This window comes from Plectropomus leopardus, chromosome 21 (assembly GCF_026936395.1).
Source record: "Plectropomus leopardus strain MGB_pleo_1.0 chromosome 21, ASM2693639v1, whole genome shotgun sequence".
Taxonomy (NCBI): Eukaryota; Metazoa; Chordata; class Actinopteri; order Perciformes; family Serranidae; genus Plectropomus; species Plectropomus leopardus.
The window spans coordinates 6290065-6311848 of NC_142196.1; the positions used below are offsets into that span (position 1 = coordinate 6290065).

At 39.9% G+C, this 21784-nt stretch overlaps 1 protein-coding gene across 1 annotated transcript; it reads right to left on the reverse strand.

The window, feature by feature from the left end:
- Window positions 1-4943: 4943 nt before the first annotated feature.
- On the reverse strand, window positions 4944-20934 carry rab18a (RAB18A, member RAS oncogene family). The gene is made up of 7 exons (XM_042510801.2): window positions 20722-20934; window positions 15990-16045; window positions 11274-11335; window positions 9611-9683; window positions 8660-8778; window positions 8027-8093; window positions 4944-6897 (listed from the first exon to the last, which is right to left on the reverse strand). Exons 1-7 carry the CDS (start codon window positions 20787-20789, stop codon window positions 6728-6730), a joined length of 615 nt encoding a protein of 204 aa, XP_042366735.1. The 5' UTR covers window positions 20790-20934; the 3' UTR covers window positions 4944-6727.
- Window positions 20935-21784: the final 850 nt, after the last annotated feature.

The following is a 21784-nucleotide window of genomic DNA, read 5'->3' on the forward strand; positions in this document are numbered from 1 at the left end:
GCGTCTACAGACAGTGCTGCTTGCAGTTAAGACAAGCTGGATCTCAGCAGGATAATAACATAAGCCATACTGCAACTGGAGGTGGTGAGGTGTAGACAAAATAACCGCCACAGTACTGTAGCTACCATTACACTCCACTGCTTTCACACACAGACACAGTGACAAAAACAGTGCATGAATGTATGCAGGCAGACATAAATGCATGCACATCTGAATAGCAAGTCTGAAGCATCTAAAGGGTCAGTTTCCTCTAACATCTAAATTAAAAAAACATCTACCCATCAACCCTCTCGTTTTGTACTGTTGTTTCCCGTCTTCCATGAGCACCCAATACTATTTCATGACCTACATTTGATTGTGATTCACAGAGCAAACCAGTCATCTCTCTGTTCCCAAAGTTAGATTTTATTTATAAAGCAAAACTTACATTTATAAAACCAAACTTATTTAATGTCAATAAATCAGCTAAACCTCCACATTATAGAGGAAAAAAGAAACAGCACCTTAAGAAGTCCCCCCTAAATGTTAAAGTCATCCTAGCAACTATGTCCTTACAGTAGCTTCTGACTGGTGTTTTTTCTCTCTTCAGCATGAAAATAAAGCTGAACTGCCTTGCACTTTGGGCCACGCTGACAAGGACAATCTTGACAAAGCTCCATTTAAAAACCTGCCTCCTCATTTCTTGATCTTTAAGTAGCTTTGAGTAACCAGAGATCAAACAGCATCCTCTGTCAGGCCATTAGGCAGACAGAAGTGCCAGCGCTTGAACCCTGCTAAACGCCTCTTGCGAGCTATGTGATTACAAAACACTTGTCACGCCTCTGTTATTCCATATAATCTGATTGTAAGGGAATCCTGCGACAAAGTGGAGAGTGGATACACGCCGTCTGAAGCAAATGAAACCCACATACATGTGAAGTGTTTGTGTGACCCGAGTATGATGTCCTTGGAGAGAGCTTTATTTGACTTTAGCTTGCTGGTGGGAGGCTGGGAGAGGTAGAGGTTGACTTTGTGTTTTCAAATTCAATTGTCCACCATACAGTCAAAGAGCTTGAGCTTCCTGTGGTTTGCACTAATAAACCTAAACTTGGGTTACATCCAAGGCACAAAGGACTGCAAATGGACAGGAAAAAACCCACTGGTGTGGACCTGTAATCAGATTAAGGCGTCAAGAAGATCCTGCAAGACCTAGTGCCATGAGGTTCAATTTCTGAACTCTTTCCTTTAACTCAGCTATACTGCAAAAAAAAAAAACAGCTTCTAGGAAGAAACAACGGATCTTCCAGGGCCGTCCAGACCTCCTTGTCTCTTCAAAGTCAGTGAAATTGGGGTCTTTAGACTTGGTGGTTTACAACAAATTCTCTGGTCCAACCCCAAAATCGAGATCAGCTTGGCAAAGAAAAATAAGCAGCGCAATTACAACACAGGGACCAGATTATTTATACAAAATAATGAATTTGTTTCTATACATGCCAATCATCTCACCCAAAAGGGAGTTTATTAATGTGGATTTTTTTTCCACTGCGAGCAAAGCACAGGCGTAGAAGCATGTGTCAAGTCTATGAAAGTGTTTGAGGCATGTGGAAAGCTTACACCCATCCCATGTTGACACAAAGTGATTAGTTTATTATAGAAGCCGATGGCCTGAGTACATGGGTATTTGCTTCCATGTTGTACCGGTAGCATGGGTGAGATCCGGCTGGGCGTCCTGACACTGAATGACGACAGGGCCGCGGAATCCGAGAAGGAGAGGCGGCGTGTGGCCAGAGATATGCCACATGGGGATGGGAGCACCGTGAACAAGGGGAATTATGGGTGGTGAGATGATGAATGAAGTTACTCATCCTTCCATTTTGTTTCGACTGGGTAGCAGTGTCCCTACTGCTGGTGTGTTTGCAGACCTTGTGCTTATTGCAACAGTAACCTGAGGCCGGGATAAAAGCAACCCCCACTGTGAGGGGAGTTTTCTCTTCCAGGGCGAGGAGTCCCTGTCTCCCGCTTTCTTTAGGGCCTGTACACAGGGCTCTGTGTTTTTGAAAATAACAAGAGTGGGTTACAATACAATCATTTAGGTTTAAATTAGATTGACAGAGTATCAAATATAAGGAAACTCAATTAGAGCTCTATTACTAGCTGAATTGACTTACATGGATCTGAGGCCAGAAGTTCACACCAAACAAGGATAGAGGTTTCCTGCTTACCTGGGGCCTGTTCTTATTAAATTATGCGGGTCTGGTGTGATTGATGGGTATACATACAGGCCCACTGCTTCTGAGGATGTAGGTAAGCCTATGTGTTGATAGAATCCATAGAAATTCCTAGGACTAGGATAGGACTTCCTCTGAAAGATGTTTTTACTCTGTTTATTTAATACTACAACCATTCAGGTAGTCTTCTTCACTGAAATATTATTTCATATAAAAATACTACCTGGCCCACACAGGAAGGTTCAAGGATTGTCACAGCGAGTCAAGAGAATGGGGGTTGACTGACTTCTCTGTAACCCAAAGGACCTAAGGCCTACAGCAGGTCGCACAGCTCAAAACAGATCAGAGTCTTGAAACGGGACGCTCCCATTGCCTGATGAAATGTCAAAGGGTCTAAATGCAAACGGGTGCAACAATGTAAACACAAGGTTCCACATAATCAAAGTGTTTCCACCTGCAGTGACAGAGCCATCATTTCTGGGCATGCCGGTCATTACCTCACAGTCTTCTGGTGCTCAGAGAGTAACCTAAGAGAGGCCAGAGCTTGGCTTTAAAGGAAGTAAAGCGCAGGAGCAAGGGGGCATTTTTCTCTACCTCACCTCAAAACGTAAACAATGAAACAGTATGCAGACCTACAGGTGCCTCTGAGTCTTTTCACCCACGACAAGGAAGGTTTTATAAAGAGAAAGGAAAGTAAGGTTTGATCATGTTAATAAAGGTTCAACCCCAAGAGATGAGGTCACTGAACTCTTGTTGAACAACTCTGTCAAAGTGAACTCAGAGAAAGCCTGCTGCACCTCAGTGTTACCCAGTGGTGGACTCAGGCAAAGGAGCAATAGCGAAAAAAGTAAATTAATAAAGAAGGTTGCCCTTTTTGAGCTGCATGGGGTGCATGAACAGTACTTAAACGAGGATGGAAATTAACATCAGATCCTGCCTGCTCCTTTCAATGTGTCTGGAGATTTAAATAATCAATAAAGTCTCTCTCAACGGGAAGAATGAATGGCACAATGAAAAGAGAGAAGGAAAATGAGCCTGGTACGAATCAGCTGTGTCGAGGCTCATCAGGTCCAGATGGGCTTGCGGACCCCTATTCTAGAGGGCAGTAGCTCAGTCCCTGGGGGCTTAGCTTGGGAGCTGAAGGGTTGCCATTTTAAAACCCACAAAGACCTAGTATGGAGTGTGGACTGGCAGCTGCAAAGGTGCCAGTTTGCCTACTTGGCACTAACAAAGTGCCCTTAAGCAAGATACCGAACTTCAGAACTGCTCCCTGCGCTCCCTCCTGGAAGCCCAGCCAGCCCCGACTCCCGAGTCCAACAGCTGTGTCACCCAGTCCTATCACCTTCTCATTATCACAGCCCTGACCTTATGGCAAACATATTAGCTTCTCACCAGAATATACAATTCAGGCGGTTTTGGCAGAGGATGATCTTTCCAATCACCTTTTCACTCTCTTCTTTTCTCTTATAAGCCAGCATGGCAAAACAATTACCTGATAGCAAACCGGCAATGAGCATGACAAAGTGAGTGACGTCTGGAAACCCAACACCTTATGAAACGATGCCCGACGTCTCGTAACATTTTTACACATGACAGCATGACTGCTCTCCTGAGGGGCTCGTCTGAGCACTAATCCATACGGCCCGCCGCTGCGACAGGCAGAGGAGGAGCAGGGAGACAAGACTGTGTTAATGAGAGCCAGATCTGCTCTGTTAGCTTTGCGCCTGGCTGCATGCTCAGACACAGACAGCAAGACAGAAAGCAGTCCATCAGGCAGCCCCTGCAGAGCTGCACAGAGGCTACAGAGGCAACAAGGTGGGGCAGGATGAGAGGGTTCTGGGAGTTTGGCGTATTTTTAAATCTGGAAGTGTAGAAGAGTGTTTAGTCCTTCCCTCGTCTCCACAACAGCAACTTCCTTGCAGTTTTTTGTTATTGCTATGCTACCACAGGTAGCAAAATTGGAGTCAGTTCTGCATTAAATGACATTTCCAGTGTAGCAAATAAGAATCAGTGTTTAGTTTTTAAAGGGTATTGAAGGCTATTTTTTTGGAAAGCTACTACACACTGCCCTACTTCTCAAGATTTGGCTGTAAAAGGAATGTGAATCGACAAACTTTAGGAGTGATTCTCAGAAAATACTGAATCCATCGGCTCAGCCCCTGATGTTTTTCCAGTGTAGGCATGAGGAAACAGCAGCGCTACAGCTCAGCACATGGTTGGACCACATGAAGGCATTATCACGCTGTATGCCTCCGTTGTTGTTTGACTGAGACATATTTCCAGACGGCTGCCTGGACTGCGGCAGGAGATGAGAGATACGCTACAAGGGGAAGAGTCCTCGCTCTCACTGCCAGCCCCGACCCTTTCATAATCGCCCAGGAATTATGCACATCCCAGTTAAAGCACTGGTAGAGTGAGTTATGGCTGTGGTTGTGTTTCCTGAGAAGTCTGCCAAAAAGATGATTTAGATAGATCACACGTCTGGGGTCTGTGGGTTCCTCGGACACTGTTTAAACACAAGTCTTCATTCTGGGGACAGAGGAATGTGGAGGGCGCGGAGTGAAAAACCCATCACCTAACAGCGACATTTCCAACATGGCAACCATGACAGCAAAGTTAATGACAGCAAAGACTTGGGCATTAAAGCCATTACTAAAAGAAGACTTACTCTTTATCGTTATACAGCGGAGCTGCAGATGTTACAGCTTGAACTAGGATTAACGCCCACATCTTCACTTATGTTTGCTTAAAAAAAGAATTTTATTTAGTGTAATACATAGGGCGGTTTGTAGTGAAATATGTATACATTCAGCTTTACAATTCATACAGGAATTCTCCCACCAAATTCCAAAAATACACACAATTTACATGTTTCAACATATTTCTGAAGACAAAAAAGACAGCTATACTAGTTAAGTAAGTAAGAGCCTAGTTCCTTTTTGTTTTATTATACCATTAAATCCAAATGGTACGCAATTTTTTACTTCCAGCTAAATATAAGTTAAAGTGTTTATAGTAAATAGCCCGTGGAGGCCATTCACTTTGACAAACAAATACAAATAAATGGCACGCAGAGTTTCCCATGCAATTAAAAAGAGATTAAAAAAAATTGTGATAAGACATGCTTGTATCCATGTCATTTTCACCATCCCTGTTACAAGATCAAACTCTCAGAACTACATTTCCCAGAATTTCCCGGAACACACACCAGCACTCGCATACTACAAACATGGCCAGAGGTCAGGGCAAAAGCACATCTATAACTGCTTCTCAAATAAATACAGAGATAGGAGTACTGTGAAATCCATTAGCAGTGTGGAACACACAGCTTTTGCTTTGATTTTCCAAATTCAGTGGAAACACCCTTATGACTCACTGCCCTGTCTAATATTGAACACTTTTCCTTTGTCTCTGTCCAGTCAAAGGGATCTATATGAAAAACCATAGTGGTGTTATTACTGATATTATCTGTCTGAGTGAGGGAGTGCCAGTAGGTCGCACTCCATTAAAGCAACTCGTTACAACAAAAGGCGTGCAATTTTAAGAGGTTCCCTCTTCTTCGGCACCCAGTGGAAAGCTTGCTGGTGCCAATCTCTTTGATTTATGCGCTCTTCAAAAACACACCAAAAGTTTGAAGTCCAAGTCAATAAAAGTCGTAAAACATCATTCCAGACAGTTGGTAACTCTATTATATTCTGACGAAAATGAGGCAGTTGTGTGGACAACAGAGACACATGATCCAAGCCTTTTGACTGAGAGTGGTGAGATGGAGTACAAGATGGCTTGGCTTGATAAGCTTCTCCATAAGCAGCATAATGTTCATAAGAGTCTGCGGGCAGCATTGGGATCAAGCACGGGACAGAGCAGAAGAAAGACAAACACTGGAGAAAAAGTCGGCCCTGCAATGATACACATGTGCTTTCTAAGGCAAGGTGCTCCGAGGACAATAAGCATGCTGGAGACGACAAAGGAACCCTTGATCAAAACTGTTTTTCCATTCTCATTATCATATTTCAGAAACTAAGCCATATGCCTGACAAACTTTGGTTTCGACTTTTGGACTCATTTCACTGCACTGCTTTAATAAAATCTAACATATGAAGTGAGAATGGTTAATATTTTGGCCAAGGACCCGAAACTGCGAAAAACTTTTAAGTCATAACAAAACAGAGAGAAAAAGTCACTCAAATTCTATTAAGAGGAAGGCTGAGCTGCATTTTAGCGCAGCATTGTTATTAGAAAGTGTGCAAAAAATCTGTGTGAACACAGGAAGTGTGTGTGTGTGTGTGTATGTGTGTGTGTGTGGACGGTCAACCCTTACGGCTTAACAGAGGGGAGACAGTTGGACCTCACCTTAATGCCTGAGGAGGGAGCTCAGCTCAGGACAGCACACAGTGGGAGGGTGGGGGGGGGGCGGACTGTTCTTTCAAGTGTGTTTGTGTGTATGCTTGTGTGGCACTGTGTGTGGTATTCACATGTATGTTTGAACATATGTGTGTGAATATGTCTGTGTGTGTTGTCTAGACCAGGGAGCAGTAGCCCCCGCAGCTTCCGCCTCCCGCGTCTTCGTCGGTGAGCTGGACTCCTCTGCCGTGGTTCTCGCTCTGCCATAAGCCGGGAGTCTGGATGATTTTCTCCACCAGCTCCTCGAAAGCACACTGAACGCCGTCCCTGGTTTTAGCGCTCGCCTCTGGAAGAACCAAATTAAGGTTCAAGGTTACTTTATTTGTCTTCCTTGGGAGAAAATTGTGAAATTGTTGAGTTAAACCACACACTTCAGTAAAAGCACTAAATAGAAACAATAGGAGAAACACAGTAAAAACATGAAATATTATCTATGACAGGTGCAGAACATTTGCTTGTGATAAAACACTGTGTAAATTGGACATACAGGGCATACTACTGCTAAATGGGTACTCAAGCATATACATAGATACTCAAATATTCTTTCAGACTTAAATACTCCTGTATTTCTGTCAGTCCTCCATTTGCCAATTAATGAGTTTGACTGAATGAGTGTTTGTACCGATTATGTTTACACAGAGGGATCCTAGAACCTCCTGGATTTCAATATTATATATGCAAAGAGTCCAAAAATAAAGAGGGAAAAACGAAGAATGAAAATACAGGCAGCAACCAGAAGGGTGAAGGGACAGATACAGGGGAAAGAGAGTGAGGAAAAACAAGGGAAAAGAAAAATCAAGTGGATTAAAAGAGAAGGAAGGAAAGGAGATGAGATACAGATACAGCGACTGTTAATGCCTGCATCTTGATGTCATCATGTGCTGCGCTCCCAGAGTGAAAGGGCGAGTGGTGGAAAATGTCTCGACAATAAGTGTCATCCCCAGACACTAATAGCAAACCTTAAGAGGTTATAAGGGGATATCGTCAACACCGGCTACACAACATGATGATATCCAGCAACATTATGAAGCAGTAATGACCATAGCATAAGGAAATGCATCTTTTAAAAAAAAGCAAATCAGACTTAATATATTAGGAGAGAGATCAGAGTGAAATCTTTTCATTTCAACAAAAAAACAACTAACAACTTTTTGTCTTTGATAAAGATAAAAACCAGGTGAAGTGCAGGTCACTTCAACTCTTTTCATAATTCCTAAACTGACAAATCTGAAAAAATGAAGGGAAAACAAGAGCACATGGAAGATGATATACGAAGCCTGTTTTATTAATAGAACTATGCAAGCATTCCTCGGCAAGCATGATAGTTATTTCAAAAGCTGTTTCCCCCCGTGTAGCAGTCTGCTGTAACTCATGCCCAGCAGGTCTTTGTGGAGTAGGGAATCCTCCTGACTTACCTATAAAAAGCATGGAATGTTTTCTTGCAAACTTCAGTCCTTCGGCCCTGTCTAGCTCGTGGTTTTCCTAAAACAAAAGAGAGGTAATGGCTTATTTGAGGTCTGCCGGGCGGAGCTGTCAGCTACTGTGGTCGTCACGGAGCAGGGAGGGAAAAGTGATTTTTGCAGACGAAGAACAGGACACAATAAATTCATAATGCTGTACTTAGTGGGCATTTTTATCCCCACTGACTGATTCTGGTATCCTGGTAAAGGAGCAGCTGCCAGAAATATGAAAGTGGGTCTGCCACGGTCGTTTAGTTCTGTAATTTGTCAACTGGCTGTAAGCGGAATTTTATTTTTAAAGATACTTATTTTTGGCAATTTATTTTACTGTTGGGTGTATTTATGTTTATACAAAGTTACTACATATCTGTTTATTTTACATCTGTAGATACAGAAAAAACAATTTTAATAACTGTCCAAAAAGTGGATATTAAGGTCATTCAAAAATAGTACATTTATTTTGAAGAACAGATTAGCACTGTATGGGACAAGCTGAATTTAAAAGAAAAAATCATCATGCACTGCTTCTCTCCAGTCCAACAACTTCAACTTCACCAACATTTTATACACAACCAAAAACATCCTTACCTTATCAATTTTATTCCCCACAAGCATTTTCACGAGGTCGTTCCTTGTACAGTACGTCTCGAGCTCGTTGAGCCAGTTGTCAAGCTTGGCAAAGGTTTCTCGCCGTGTGACATCATACACTGCGCCAAACCACATCAACAAGACACGCTAAGAATGAAGGATAACACACGCACGTTGTACATTTCCCAGATAAGTTGATGATAGTTTAGGTCACGGGTAAGGTTGGAGGAAAGGCGTTGTTTCTAGATTTTTCCATCTCTAAATCCAGGATACGATAGGATATTTTTGCAGCATGGGAATAATTATATCAGCATTATCATGGTACTGTTTTGCATCAACAATAGTTTTATGTACAAATACAAGACCTAATAGAAAGATTAAATAAAACAATGTTTTTAAGAGTGATTATGTCTAAGAGGGCTTGAATTTAAAAACATTTTTTTTTTTAGTGAAAAACAGACCTCATAACACTTTAATTGTAATATTTCTGAGATATTTAAAAAATAAGGATAAAATAAAAAAAGTAAAAACACATGGTTGATAAAATCAAAGGAGTTGAAGCCTTGTGATAGTATCACACGGGGAGCTCTCATAATCCCAGAGCTATAGCAAGGCACCCTGTGTTTCGATATATCATTAGAGTGGTCAAAAACCATAAGCTGCAGAGGAAGTCTGTTTTAAAGGTTTAACTTAGTTCCTGTGTGTGTGTATACATGCTGTACATGCATGTCCATATGAGGAGTCTGACTTATGGGTATAAACTAACTACCAGAGAGAGAGAGGCAAGAGTGTGTGCGTGTGTGTGTGTGTGTGTGGGTCACAGGATGAAAAGCCATCACTTTCTTTACAACCAGGGGCCTGACTCTAAAGTAAAGAGGGGCACACACACACACACACACATACACACACATACACGCAGGTGCTTGAGTAATAATGGCGCCAACAGCTTACCCAGTATGACTCCCTGGGCACCACGGTAGTAACTAGGCGTCAGGGTTCGGAAGCGCTCCTGTCCTGCAGTGTCCTGCAAAACACAAGCAGCTCGGTATCACTGGACACACTCGCAGGGAAAACTGGTGGCTCAGACAGAAGGAAAACGAGGGCAGACAGACATAAACAACAAGGCCGACTCCTCTGTGTCCCTCAATGAGCACGTAGCGACAAAATGGTGTTACATAAGCGCCATCTTCTGGCCACTTGAGAGAATAGACTGGTTGGAGTCATGGAGGAGTTTGATAGTGAATCTATCTCCTCTGACAGAGAAGAGCCACTTTTTTGTTTGATGTGTTTTACTACAAGACCCAGTGATATGAAAAACACTTTTTAATTTTTTTTTTAACAATTTTGTTAATCTATCATCTATCTCTTGTAATAAACCACACACATAGTAAAAAAAACTATCAGAGCATTTTTACATCATAACCCAATCTTTTTTTGTTCCATAAAACCAAGAAAAATGAAAATTTAAATGTTTAATGACTCATGCTGTGCTCAGGTGCATTTGCAAAAGTTAATCCAATGAAATAATACCTTTGGTGACTAGTACCAAACTGGTAATTTAATCTAATAAAACTGAATGAACATTTCTGGTATACAATGTAAATCTTCCACTCCACCGACTACAACAAGCAAACCAAACAACAAAACTATACCACAATATATATGTTTAAAATAACAATAATTACACAAAGATCACAAATCAGCTTTACAATTACACAAAATGTCCTTTGTTGACCAGCAATGCTTTACATCCTTTGGAAGCTCTTTTTGCATGCTTAAACTGAATTAAGTGTGCACAGGCTTTTTTCTATTTACTGAGAAAAACCTTTGTGAAAAATATTTTTTATCAGTTCATCTATTATCCCAAAAGTGGATGACAGCCTCATCAGAAATATCATATATTCTGTGAACAACCTTACATGTCACCTCTGTCGCTCCTCTGTGCTAGAGTTGGTAAGAGTAATTCTCTTAATCTCTCTTTACATAACATCTCTTGCAGACGTTAAATTAGTTCGGTAGTTCTTCTCTGAACTGTCTCAGTGTTTTCTACATATTTTATTTTATAACACACCAGGCAGAATTTACAACTTCCTGATCTGATCTCACCAGGGATTTATATAGTGGTAAAAATATTTCTTTGCATAAATTTTAAAAAGTTCTTCATGTTATTGCCAGCATAGAGTTTGCCTTTTTAATTTTTTTGGAAATGAATGTGTGGAATCCAAGTGAACTGTCGGTCACTACATATAAACCCACTCTTCACCGTTTGTGGTTGTAGCTAAAAGAGCAAGATGGAGAGAGATGTGTTTGGATATCAGTTAGCAAAATCTTTTTCCCTCTCTCTCTTGTCCTCCTCCTCATCGTACAGAGAGGGAGGTGTGTGTGGAGCCAGCAGTCTACTGTGACTCCGTATCCTGCTAAACTGTGTGCACAAACTAAAACTGTGTTTTTAGCGGTCCAAATGATTGGATTTAAATCCCTCTTGTAATTGTTCACCATTCTTTTTCACTGAGAAATTCATCATAATACAGCAGCTGAAGATGCTCTAACCTCAGTTTCACTGGGACTTGTGAACGGGGCAGAGTTGACGGAGTAAACAGAGTTTGACACTTACCCATATTGCCAGCTTTGCCTTGTTACCGTCCACAGTTATGGTCTTCACTTTGAAGTCAACACCTAGGCAATGAAAAGTAAGTAAAATTTATTTTTTTTTCAGAGAGGTCACAAGGTGTATCCCAAGGGCAATACAAAACACACAAAAAAGAAGGCACAGAAGATTAGCCGACTACCAAAACCACTAAGTTAAAAGGGATGTCATGATGACCTCATCCTGCTTCAGCTGATGTGGTGACTCTTGCAGGTTGTGCCATTTAATGTCAGGAATATTATAACACGGCTATAATTATTGATGCTGAATTGTCAAACCATACACACTACACATTGCAGGGTTTCCCACACATACATTTCTTTGTGGCAGCCTGCAATGATCAAATCAAATCAAGTCATTTGCCATCATGTATTGATTTTGTGTTTTTTGAGCTGGAAAGTTCATTTGGAGTGTTATTGGAGTATATATACTGTCTGGTTATGCATTGCAACACACTATCAGAGCCTAAAGCGCCAGGCACAGTGAAAGTGAAAATTATTAATTGTGCTGGGTCTAGGATTTTTCATTCACTTGGCTCTGCAGCAGCTCCTTCTTTTATCCATCAATCTGATCTGAGTTGATCAGCTCTGACCGGATCAACAGATCCAACACAAGCTTCACAAACTGCTGCTGGAAAAAAAAGGACATGAGAAGAGTTTCACTTGCACTAATTTTCACCTGCACTGCCTTCAATGACCTGCAAAAAAAGTCCCAATCTAGAGAGGGGACACCACCACACACTGACTGCATTGTCTCTGAACTTCTGCTAACCCCAGCTTTTCAGATTGGCATTATGCCCATTATGGTGTGCCTGTGTGTGTATACGCAAGACAGAGGGATCTTGTGTTGTTTAAAAGTCCTAAACTGAAACTAATACAGGTCTCCATTAAAATATAAAAATTCTCCACTTGTGAAATGGCTTTGAGAACGCCCAAAAGAACCAGACATTTACATGAAAAAAACAATTTTGTCCCCCTTCTCCTCAACAAGTAAATCTCCTCTATTGCCTTTGTGCAGTGTCTCAGCGTGCAGAGCGTGCAGTGTCTGGATGACATATCCACTGACAGATTTACCAGGGAAATGTACACTTTTGTTGAGCTTGTTTTTACATCTGGGGCTGGGGAGGGGAATTTGGTTTGAAGCCAAAACAGAGGAGGAGAAAAAGGGACATTAAGGCAGGCTGAGGATATATGACATACAGTGTGTGTACCACACACACTAATATACAGTCTGTTCACACAGTCAATCATAACAGCTAGCTCTTCCACGAGTCCAGCAGGGTTGCTCAGATACTGTTGCCAGATGCATGTGGGGATGAGTTTACGCTAAACATTTCCCTGGACCCGGAGAAGTCTCTCTTCAGACAGGCCTTTCCCCGAAAACATACAGTGACGCATGTATTTGTAATATCACAACAATATGCCACTACTGCTGACAAGACCTCAGAAAGCCTTTCATGTTAGGATGCAACACTACAAGAATCCCAGCATGCAGCTGTCAGCAGGCGCCAAGGTGATGAGTTTATGAAAGGACTAAAACATGGCTTGAGTGTTGAGTGTTGCAGTGATAATCTCCTATTTAATACCATCAATACACTGTGTGCTAATGTGATAGTGTACTGATCAACTTATTGTCACAGGGGGAAAACCTCAGTTGAACTACTTGAGGTGGCATGGATGAAAACACCATAGATTAACTGAGATCAAGAGATGCCAGATTAAATGTGATTTCTGTCTGAATGAGGGAACCTGAGTCAATGAGGGAGGCTCAACTCCAATAAAGACATCTGTTTGGCAAAGATTCCCAGCTGGCCAAGTGAAACAGCAGAGATCCATGACTTGACCTTGGAAAAAAAAATAGTGTTTAACTGTTTCAACCTCTCCTGGAATCTGTGCTTTTCCTTATTTTAACAATGACAGCATTGTGAGCTCTTCACAAAGATCACAATAGTTACTGTACAAAATAAATTCTACATCCAGACTCATCATTAAGATTATAAATCTTGACATGTTGAATGTTTTAATGAATGTAAACCCATTAAGGTCGTTACAGTCTCAAGGACAGCTGAAAATGCAGCAGGCGTGTCCTTGGTTCATCGAATGATTTAAGCCATAAAAAAAAAAGATGATATCATTTGCAGATTCACTGGAATTTTGAAAAAAAAAATCTACTTTTCAAAAAACATAATGTACCACTAAGTTCAGAATTTCACTGGATAAGATGGATAGCCTGGTCTTCTGCGGGGTATTTTTTTCCCAAACTTCTCATTTAGTTTGAAATAAATCAAAGAGCTCCGCGGCTGTGAGAGTGTGTGGTATCGTGGTAACTTTTACTTCCAGCTCGCCAAGTATTCATACCTTCTTGTAGCAGATCTTCTAACAGACCAAATTTCTGTACGGTGACCTCAGCTTGACTTTGATTCCAGTATGAAAAAAAAATCCTTTGACTTTCAATTTCTGATTTAAATTATTTGCAATAAATACTGGCTGTGTAATTGACACAAGACGCGAGCGTGGTGATTGAGCCAATTCTGGTCTTGGAGCAGATCACAAGGGTTCTGTCTGTGGATTGTTTTGTAAAGATCTGCCAGCAGCCTCAGTTGAGCCTAAAGACAACCAAGAGGCAGAATGAAGAACAGTTTGTCTATTTTACTAAATGTGGTAGTCTTTGTTGTCTATAGTAGGTCTTAAAAATTACTTTTATTCAAATCTGCGACATAATCTAACCAACCAGAGGGCTGGAAACACCTGGCCCTGTGGGCTTCATGTGCACATACAGTATACTGTCTTCTGCTCCACGTGACATATAGGAGTGAGAGTGGTAGAGAGCCTAACACACCACGGACAAGCTTTGATGCTCGCACTACTTGCTGAAAATAGCCAAGGCCAGGTTTAAGTGCAAGCCATGTTGTTTACATACCGCACTGCCGTAAGAGAAGCGTAATGTGTGCATACCGAGAGAGTGGTTGAGCGGGATGAAAAGAGGGTGGATGAGGGTGGATGTGCTCACAACAAACAGCTTTTGGCAATTAAGGCAGAGAAGATGTGAGTGATTTAGTAAGTTATCAAGAGGTACCAAATCTACATGTATTTCTGTACAGGAATAAATGCTGCAGCTCATCGAGACTAATTAAAGAAGCCGTGTCCTGCTTCCCAGCTGTTGGAAAAGTGAGGGGGATTGGCCCTGAAGAGATTACCAATGTCATGGTCGCAATCTGAGGCTGAAGCAGAAACAACAAACATGTTCACAACAAGGCTTGAGAGGTAGAGCCATAGTCAGTGTGCACTTAAGTTTGTGTGATTTATTACAAAACTGCTACCGATAGGAGATCAGCAAGATTTTTTTTTTAATGGCAAAAACAGTATAGAGGAAGATAAGGAACTTTTAAAAAATGCATTCAAAATCATAAATTGCAATTAGATTATTTCCCTATATCCTTCAGCTCAGTAGTCATGTATAGTTCTTAAAAACTCCAACTTCAGAAAATATATTGGCCAGCACAAATGTTTTTACAGATCAAATGAGCTTTGGTATTTAGGCTTCAGGGGTATTTTCACCTATTATGTTTTTTTAAAAACTTAGTGTTATTTAAATATACATATTTTTTATTAACATACACATCTTGGTCAATTTATTAGGTACACCTACGCAACCTAATTTAATCCAGTACAACACCTCTGCCTCATATTTCACCTTTATAAAGCTCATGATGGCCAGTATTTGTTAAGACTTGCTGAGAGATAGAGAGGTGATAATTTAACCATGTGTTATTGCTGTAATTAGTGGTGGTGTTATGCTGGCCTGTATTATACTGAAATGTGCTTCTCATAATCGTGACCCCTCATGTTTGTGAATGAGATGGGCAAAACATTAGAAACAACTCTTGATATAATGCAGTCGAGTTCAACACAACTAGAAACTACAACATCAATAACAAACATACAGTTAAATTTAGAATTGTCTGACAGGTTCAATCAAAACTGAACATTAATATCTTTGTAAAGGTAGATTTTATGGCTCTCATCAAAACAATCACAAAAGATGGACAATGATGACATTGTTAAGTAGCAGTGAAAGTCAAACCGAAATGACTGAGATAGACATCATGTTTACAAAAGAGGAAATGTATTATAATTTTATTCACATTATCTTTAGAGACGTTTTGTCATGTACAAAAAAAATCAGTTAGTCATTCATGTTAACTTGCTCACTTAGTGTTAGCATTGGATGAGTTGACTGTAGAGTTACTGTAAGTAACGTTGTGTGGCCAATTCAATCACAGTGGGATGTTATGCATGGTAAAAACAATTATGCTAAAAATAACTTAACGTGCTTGTTGAATGTTGTAACAAATATAATGTTGCTGTGCTTATTAGTGGCAGGTGAAAGGTGGCTGGTAACACCTTCTTCTTCCTCTGGTTAATGGCAGGTATCCGGCGTTTAAGGCACATAACCGCCCTTGCTTAATAGGTGTGTGGATGGTTTATTTTGTGGAGGATTTATTTGACATTTATTATATCACTATCAAGGAAAATAATATTGAGATAATTATCGTAATCATTTTATCACCCAGCCCTACTTTGTGGCTCATACTGACTCGTCTTGCAGTTGCCACGACTTCCTGATGCGCTAATCCTTATTTTTATGATACTATTTTGTGATGTGAGCTCATGCGTTACTCACCTATTGTTGCTGCTTGCTCTGGGTCAAATGTGTCATCGGTGAATCTCAAGAGGAGGCTGTTGACAGAAAAAACAGGAAATGATTACATTAAGACTCGGAATAAATCACTAACAAACATATCAGAATGGCTTTTTTCAGTAATTCTATTCCACACAGGTTGGGCAGGCTTTTGGTCTGGGCTCAGATTTCAATTTGCTCGTTTCACATTACCTGTCCTGCAGCACCAGACTTGTTGAATTCTGTATCTCTATTTCTTTTTATTGATCAATTTGTCCTTCACTCACATTATGCATATACGATGATATCACTGTTAGATTGCAGTCAGGAGGACAAGGTTCATTTCTTAACTATGACTAATCAAGTGCAAAGGCCTTAATCACAGCACTGATGATGGGGATAAGCTCACTCCTTTCCCTTGACCCGAGCATAATTCTCTTATTTTTCCTGATGGGCCATCAGGAGGGATGCTGGAGCAATAAGTGTTTGTCTGAGGTCCACGCAGCCGATGAGCTGTGCTCAGAGACAGCCAAGTTAGAAATGTGTTCTGTGTAGGTCATTTGTTCAGGTAAAATGAAACTTGTGTATTCCCTGCCAGGCAGACATCTCCCTGATGATTTAAGGGCTTCTACAGATTGCACGGAAACAAATTAAATATCTGTGCGCTGTTCAACAATTAGTCCAGTCACTGTGCCTACTTGACAATAGCACAACTGGATCAGGATAATGCAGATCATGACATTTGAAACTAATCACGGTCTGAATTTGTTTATTGTATTAAGCAAAAGCCTATTTAATAATAATACAAAATTGCATTCTGGAAACAACGCCCTTGGCCTCGATGATGCACTAGCAAGCAGCGTACGGTACAGCTGGCCACGAAACTCTGGAAATATAAGCAGACCTAGGTCTATGTTATGGTGTTGGCATTAAGTCAGTCCCTCCTCTGTGCTCAGTCAATACAAAGCTGCCATCACAGTAAGCAAACTACCAGGCGAAAATGTGAAAAAGGAAACACATTTCTACCGTAAAACTCAAACAGGCAGAGCCCCAAGATTTAAATTACAGCTGTGTGGTACAATAAAGAGTTATACAACAAGTAGTTCCAACTGAGCAATCTGATTGGTCAACGAGCCTTAAAGTATGTGGTCAAATTAGCATGGTAGCACACTCTCCTCATCACTAAAAATATTACTCTGCCATTTCTTAACCACTGCACTTGCAGATATTATATAATCAGGCAGGGCACAGAGATAATTTCAGAGCAGTATCAATGGATATATGTTGCACAATGTGGGAAGGGTCGATAAAAATGCTGATGAGCTGAAATGATGAAAAGTAACAGCCAGCTCACTAATGGGTGTAACCTATAGGCTAACATTAACCAACAAAAACTACCATGTTTGAACAAACACATTATAAATACTTACAAAAAGTTACATTTGTGATTTGGAACATAAAACAGCAAACTCCACTGCAAACTAAAAACCACTCAGTCCAGATCTAGGTATGATGGGAAATATGGGTGTTGCTACAAAACTGACACAGGCCAAGTGACTGTGACTGCAGTAAAAAAATTGTTTTTGAAAGACGAAACACCACTAAATTTGAATTGAAGCAGAACATTTTGTTAAATAACATGTTGTGAGTTCTACCAATGATCACATTCATCTTTTTCACACATTTTGACCTTTGGACTTAAACATGCTCTGGAGTTTTTGTAATTGTTTGGCATCCTCCATCAGCTGTGCCAGTGACACAGCAGCTGTTAGCTTAAAAAAAGTAACAAGTAAAGTTTGTGGATGTAGTAGCTAAACTATGAAGTAAAATTACATTTTTTCAGTAGATATCTTCGTCATTGTGTTTATATGAGGCATTTTTATTTAATTGGGGAAACCCCATGATCTGTAGAAAGTATAAGCCCTAATTGGCCGGCAGACTCAACAGGAACTAGAAAATATATCTGTTGCTAGGTCATTGCTAAAGTTTGACCTACTTGTTGCAGTGGTAAACTAGGTTTCATTACATATAAGATTCTATTAATGTGACTGATTGCTTTCCAGTTATTACTTGTGTATTTCCATGGAAACAGGAAACAACAGTCGCAAAAAGCGTATTATTTTGAGAGTTAATTCCCTCTCAACATTTTGATAATATCTTTCATTTTGTTGGTAATAGTTGTATAACCTCTAATGTAATATTTCTTATATGATCTGAATAAGATACTATCAAAAATAATGAATAAGTTGACAGTAAAGTAAAAGTTGCGACTGACACCGTGGAATCATTACTGCTGACATTCTGGGATGTTAAGTAAATTATTTACTACAAACATTTGAGATTATTTACAACCTTCTAGGCTAACAACTGGCTGATCCAAAGTGAAGAGTATTCTTAAATCCCTTTAACATTCAACCTCTTTTTTTGATCAAGCTGAAGATCCCTGTCTTGTGATTGCTACATAAATATCCCTGCACCCTTTTGTGGTTCATGTTACTTTTTTTGTGTTTACAGAACCGGAGGCTTGGTCATCAGTCTGAGGGGAAAGATGTTTTTTTTTTTTTTTTTTTGGCCAGACAGTTCACTTGTCAAAAGGCTTACATAAAGCTTTGGGCAGCTCATTACCCATGTACCGTGCTACGACTATGGAAGGCACGCTGCACTCGATACCATAGTTTGCAATGTGATGGTTGATGGCTCAGGCTGGCTATCAGGATTCTTTCATGCAGTCTGGACCACAGTCTCGGAGACCAGCAGACCTGACCAGGCTCTCTGTTGGCATACTACACAATGCATACTGCCAGACTGATGTTGGTAAAAACATTATACTGTGCTTTGAGTATTAGGCTGATTTGTGGTTGCTAACAAGGATCCCTGATTACCACGTAATGGCCAACTTAACTGTGTGGTATGAGCTATACAGCTCTTAAGTCCTTCTACAGAGGCTAAGCTTTCTTAATCATGACTCCTTAAATTAAAATATCCTATATAAACATGTGCTGTACACATAATGATGTGTAAACCACTTAATCTTGGACAAACTAGGACTTAGGGAAGGGGGAAAATGGATACGGCATAGTATCGTGATTTCTTTGCATGGCAATATCAAATTGTAATAAAAATTACACGGACATAAAGTTTTTTTTATAATCATTATACAAGTTATTAACATTATGAATACAAATTAACTCTTTACAAACTGACTTCCCGGCCACTGCAGCAAGAGATCAGTGCTTTGCATGATTCTGTTTAATCAGATCTAAAATAAGAACAATACTAGCTAGAACTTTCATTCTTTTTGCAACAGAACTTGGTTTATCACTGTATTTACACCAGAATTTTCCCTTGAGAGTTGTGGGAGATCGTTGTTTGCATACTCCTGGATATATATTGATCTAAAATAAGAACCACATCAGGTAGAAAATTGATTCTCTTGCAGCAAAACGCTATGGCTTCTGTCTTCTGTGTCATCACATTGTACGCTCGTAATGACGTCATGGCGCCACATTGCAGAGGATTGAATGAACACCGATGTACAAAGGCTGTGTCCTTGCTAAAACTGCTGCTGGTTCAATCCCACCGTGAGACCCTTTGCTGCGTGTCATTCCCCCTCTCTTTCCCCCTTTTATCCTAATGTTGTCCCATCAAATACTGGCAAAAGACAAAATAAAAATCTTTAAAAAATCTTTTGGATCAATATGTTTTATGTTTTTTATCTGTAAAATCTAAAAAAAATAAAATAAAATAAAATAAAAAAGCTTAGGTTTCAGCTTAGGTTGCACAGATTTCAGGAACATGAAATAGTTTAAGATACTCAGTAAATTACATCACAATAGGTAAAAAATACCAATTCAGGCACTGGTGACCATTTCTATGGGAGAGTTCAAAGGGTTTAAGTTTTGGAAGCCTACTAAAATAACAAAATCAACTGCTTTTCCAGCATACTACATACAATCTACTGCAATAAGCATTTTTGAAGTGTGTTACACAGGCTGAAAAATGTATGTTGTCTGATAAAACAGATGTTGACAAAGTTTTCCTTTAAGGACATCATTTGCTTTTTTAAAAATTAAATTAATAACAACATATATTGTCACAATACTCAGCATATCGCAAAACATTAAGAATCACAATAATATTGTATTGTGACTTAAGTGTTGTGATAAAATTGTGTCATGGGGTCTGGTGATTCCCACCCCTAATTTAGACATGTGCTGTTATATCTATGTGATGTGTGAACCACATATCTCGGACAGACTAGAAAAATACAGTAAATAATATTTTACACAAGGTATGGCTTTGGCATGAGCATAACAATTTTCCACAGCACTGTAACTGTCCATCAATACCTTAAATCACTAACATACAGATGTTGTAATCGCCTTTGGTAAATGTAGCCTTGATGACGGTGTGGAAAGGTGGTCTCGATTGCAACATATTCAACCAACTGTGTCACACGTGAACAAATATGATGTCACACTTACAGCTACTGTCAGCTAGCTAAGGTTTGCTTAGCAGCAGGCACACCACAAGCCTTATTTTAGCTAATAACGTCGGTGTGACCTGTTTATTTTAAATAAAGAAGAGGACAACCACAGTCGAGTCATCTACATTGTTTGAAAATTCCGTGATATCTTTGAACCTCTAAATATCTGGTTTGCTGCTAAGCTAACGCTAGCTAGCTACCGTTAGCATGAGCCACGACATCATTTTCTCGGAGATAACTCCAGCTTACCTGGACTTCCCAACACCACTTTCTCCTATTATCAATATTTTCAGCGTTGTTAGTGTATCGTCTTCCATTTTCCTTGTACAGTGAGTGGTGTTACTCTAGATAAAAGGCTAAAAAGCCTGTTCAAGACGGCGCTCCTGAGTAACCGTTGCTGTTTACAGCCTGCTGCAGAGATAGTTTGGCAGTGTCTTGTCGGTAAGAAGACTCACTCCAACCATATCCGGTATGACTTTTTGGTACTTCCGCTTGGCATATAGATCAGCTGACTTTATCTTGATGATTACATAACAAAGCAGACACTATTGCTTTTTTATTTTGGCTTAGGGGAGGGATATGCAACTTAACGTTTTGGCTGTAATTTGTATTTATTTTACAGCATTTTTTAAATAAAACACACCTTCCAAATGTATGTTTTCTATTTAAAAAAAAAGAAAGCCAAAATGACATAATTTATCATAGCCAGATACTGTAAAAACATGAATTTTCTGGATTTTTAGATTTTCTGATCTTGAACACATTTTGTGCGAGGAGGGCTTCCACCAGAGAGAAATCAAAATCACCTTAGTCTACATGTCTCATTTAAAAATTTGCCAAATAAAACCTTTGCATTACCTAACCAGTATGTACGACAAAATTAAAATAAATAAATAAATTCTAGGATTTTGTTCGTCAATTTCACTTTCCAACATCAAAGGGTAACATCTAATTTATGGTGGAGGGAGGGTAACGCATTTTCCTAGTCTCTCAGGGGGACTCAAGGAAAAATATCTGTAGCTTCAGGAAGGGTAAAAAACCAAATACACAAAACAAAAACAAGTTCACACCCCAGCCACCCACCTCCTTTGACAAATAAAGAACAGTCCCTAATATGCATTTTATAATTGTTTTCCCAGATTCCTGTTTTTTTTAATACATTTTGGTTGTTACTGTTACAAACGGTTACAATGATACTGTACATAGAGTTCACACTTTTTGACTACTGCTGTTACTATTATACAGTATGCTTGTAATACTTCATATTTTATTTGAAAGAGCCAGTACTTGGCAGGCTCCCCAAGGTAAAAAA

Bases quoted from the DNA above. Each gene is read 5' to 3' on its own strand.
- rab18a (XM_042510801.2), bottom strand. From the start codon at position 20,789: ATGGAAGACGATACACTAACAACGCTGAAAATATTGATAATAGGAGAA. The intron at 9,684-11,273 runs GTAAGTGTCAAA...TGTGTTTTGCAG, and splicing joins AGGCAAAGCTGGCAATATGG to GACACTGCAGGACAGGAGCG. The intron at 6,898-8,026 runs GTAAGTCAGGAG...TGGTTCTTCCAG, and splicing joins ACATTCCATGCTTTTTATAG to AGGCGAGCGCTAAAACCAGG.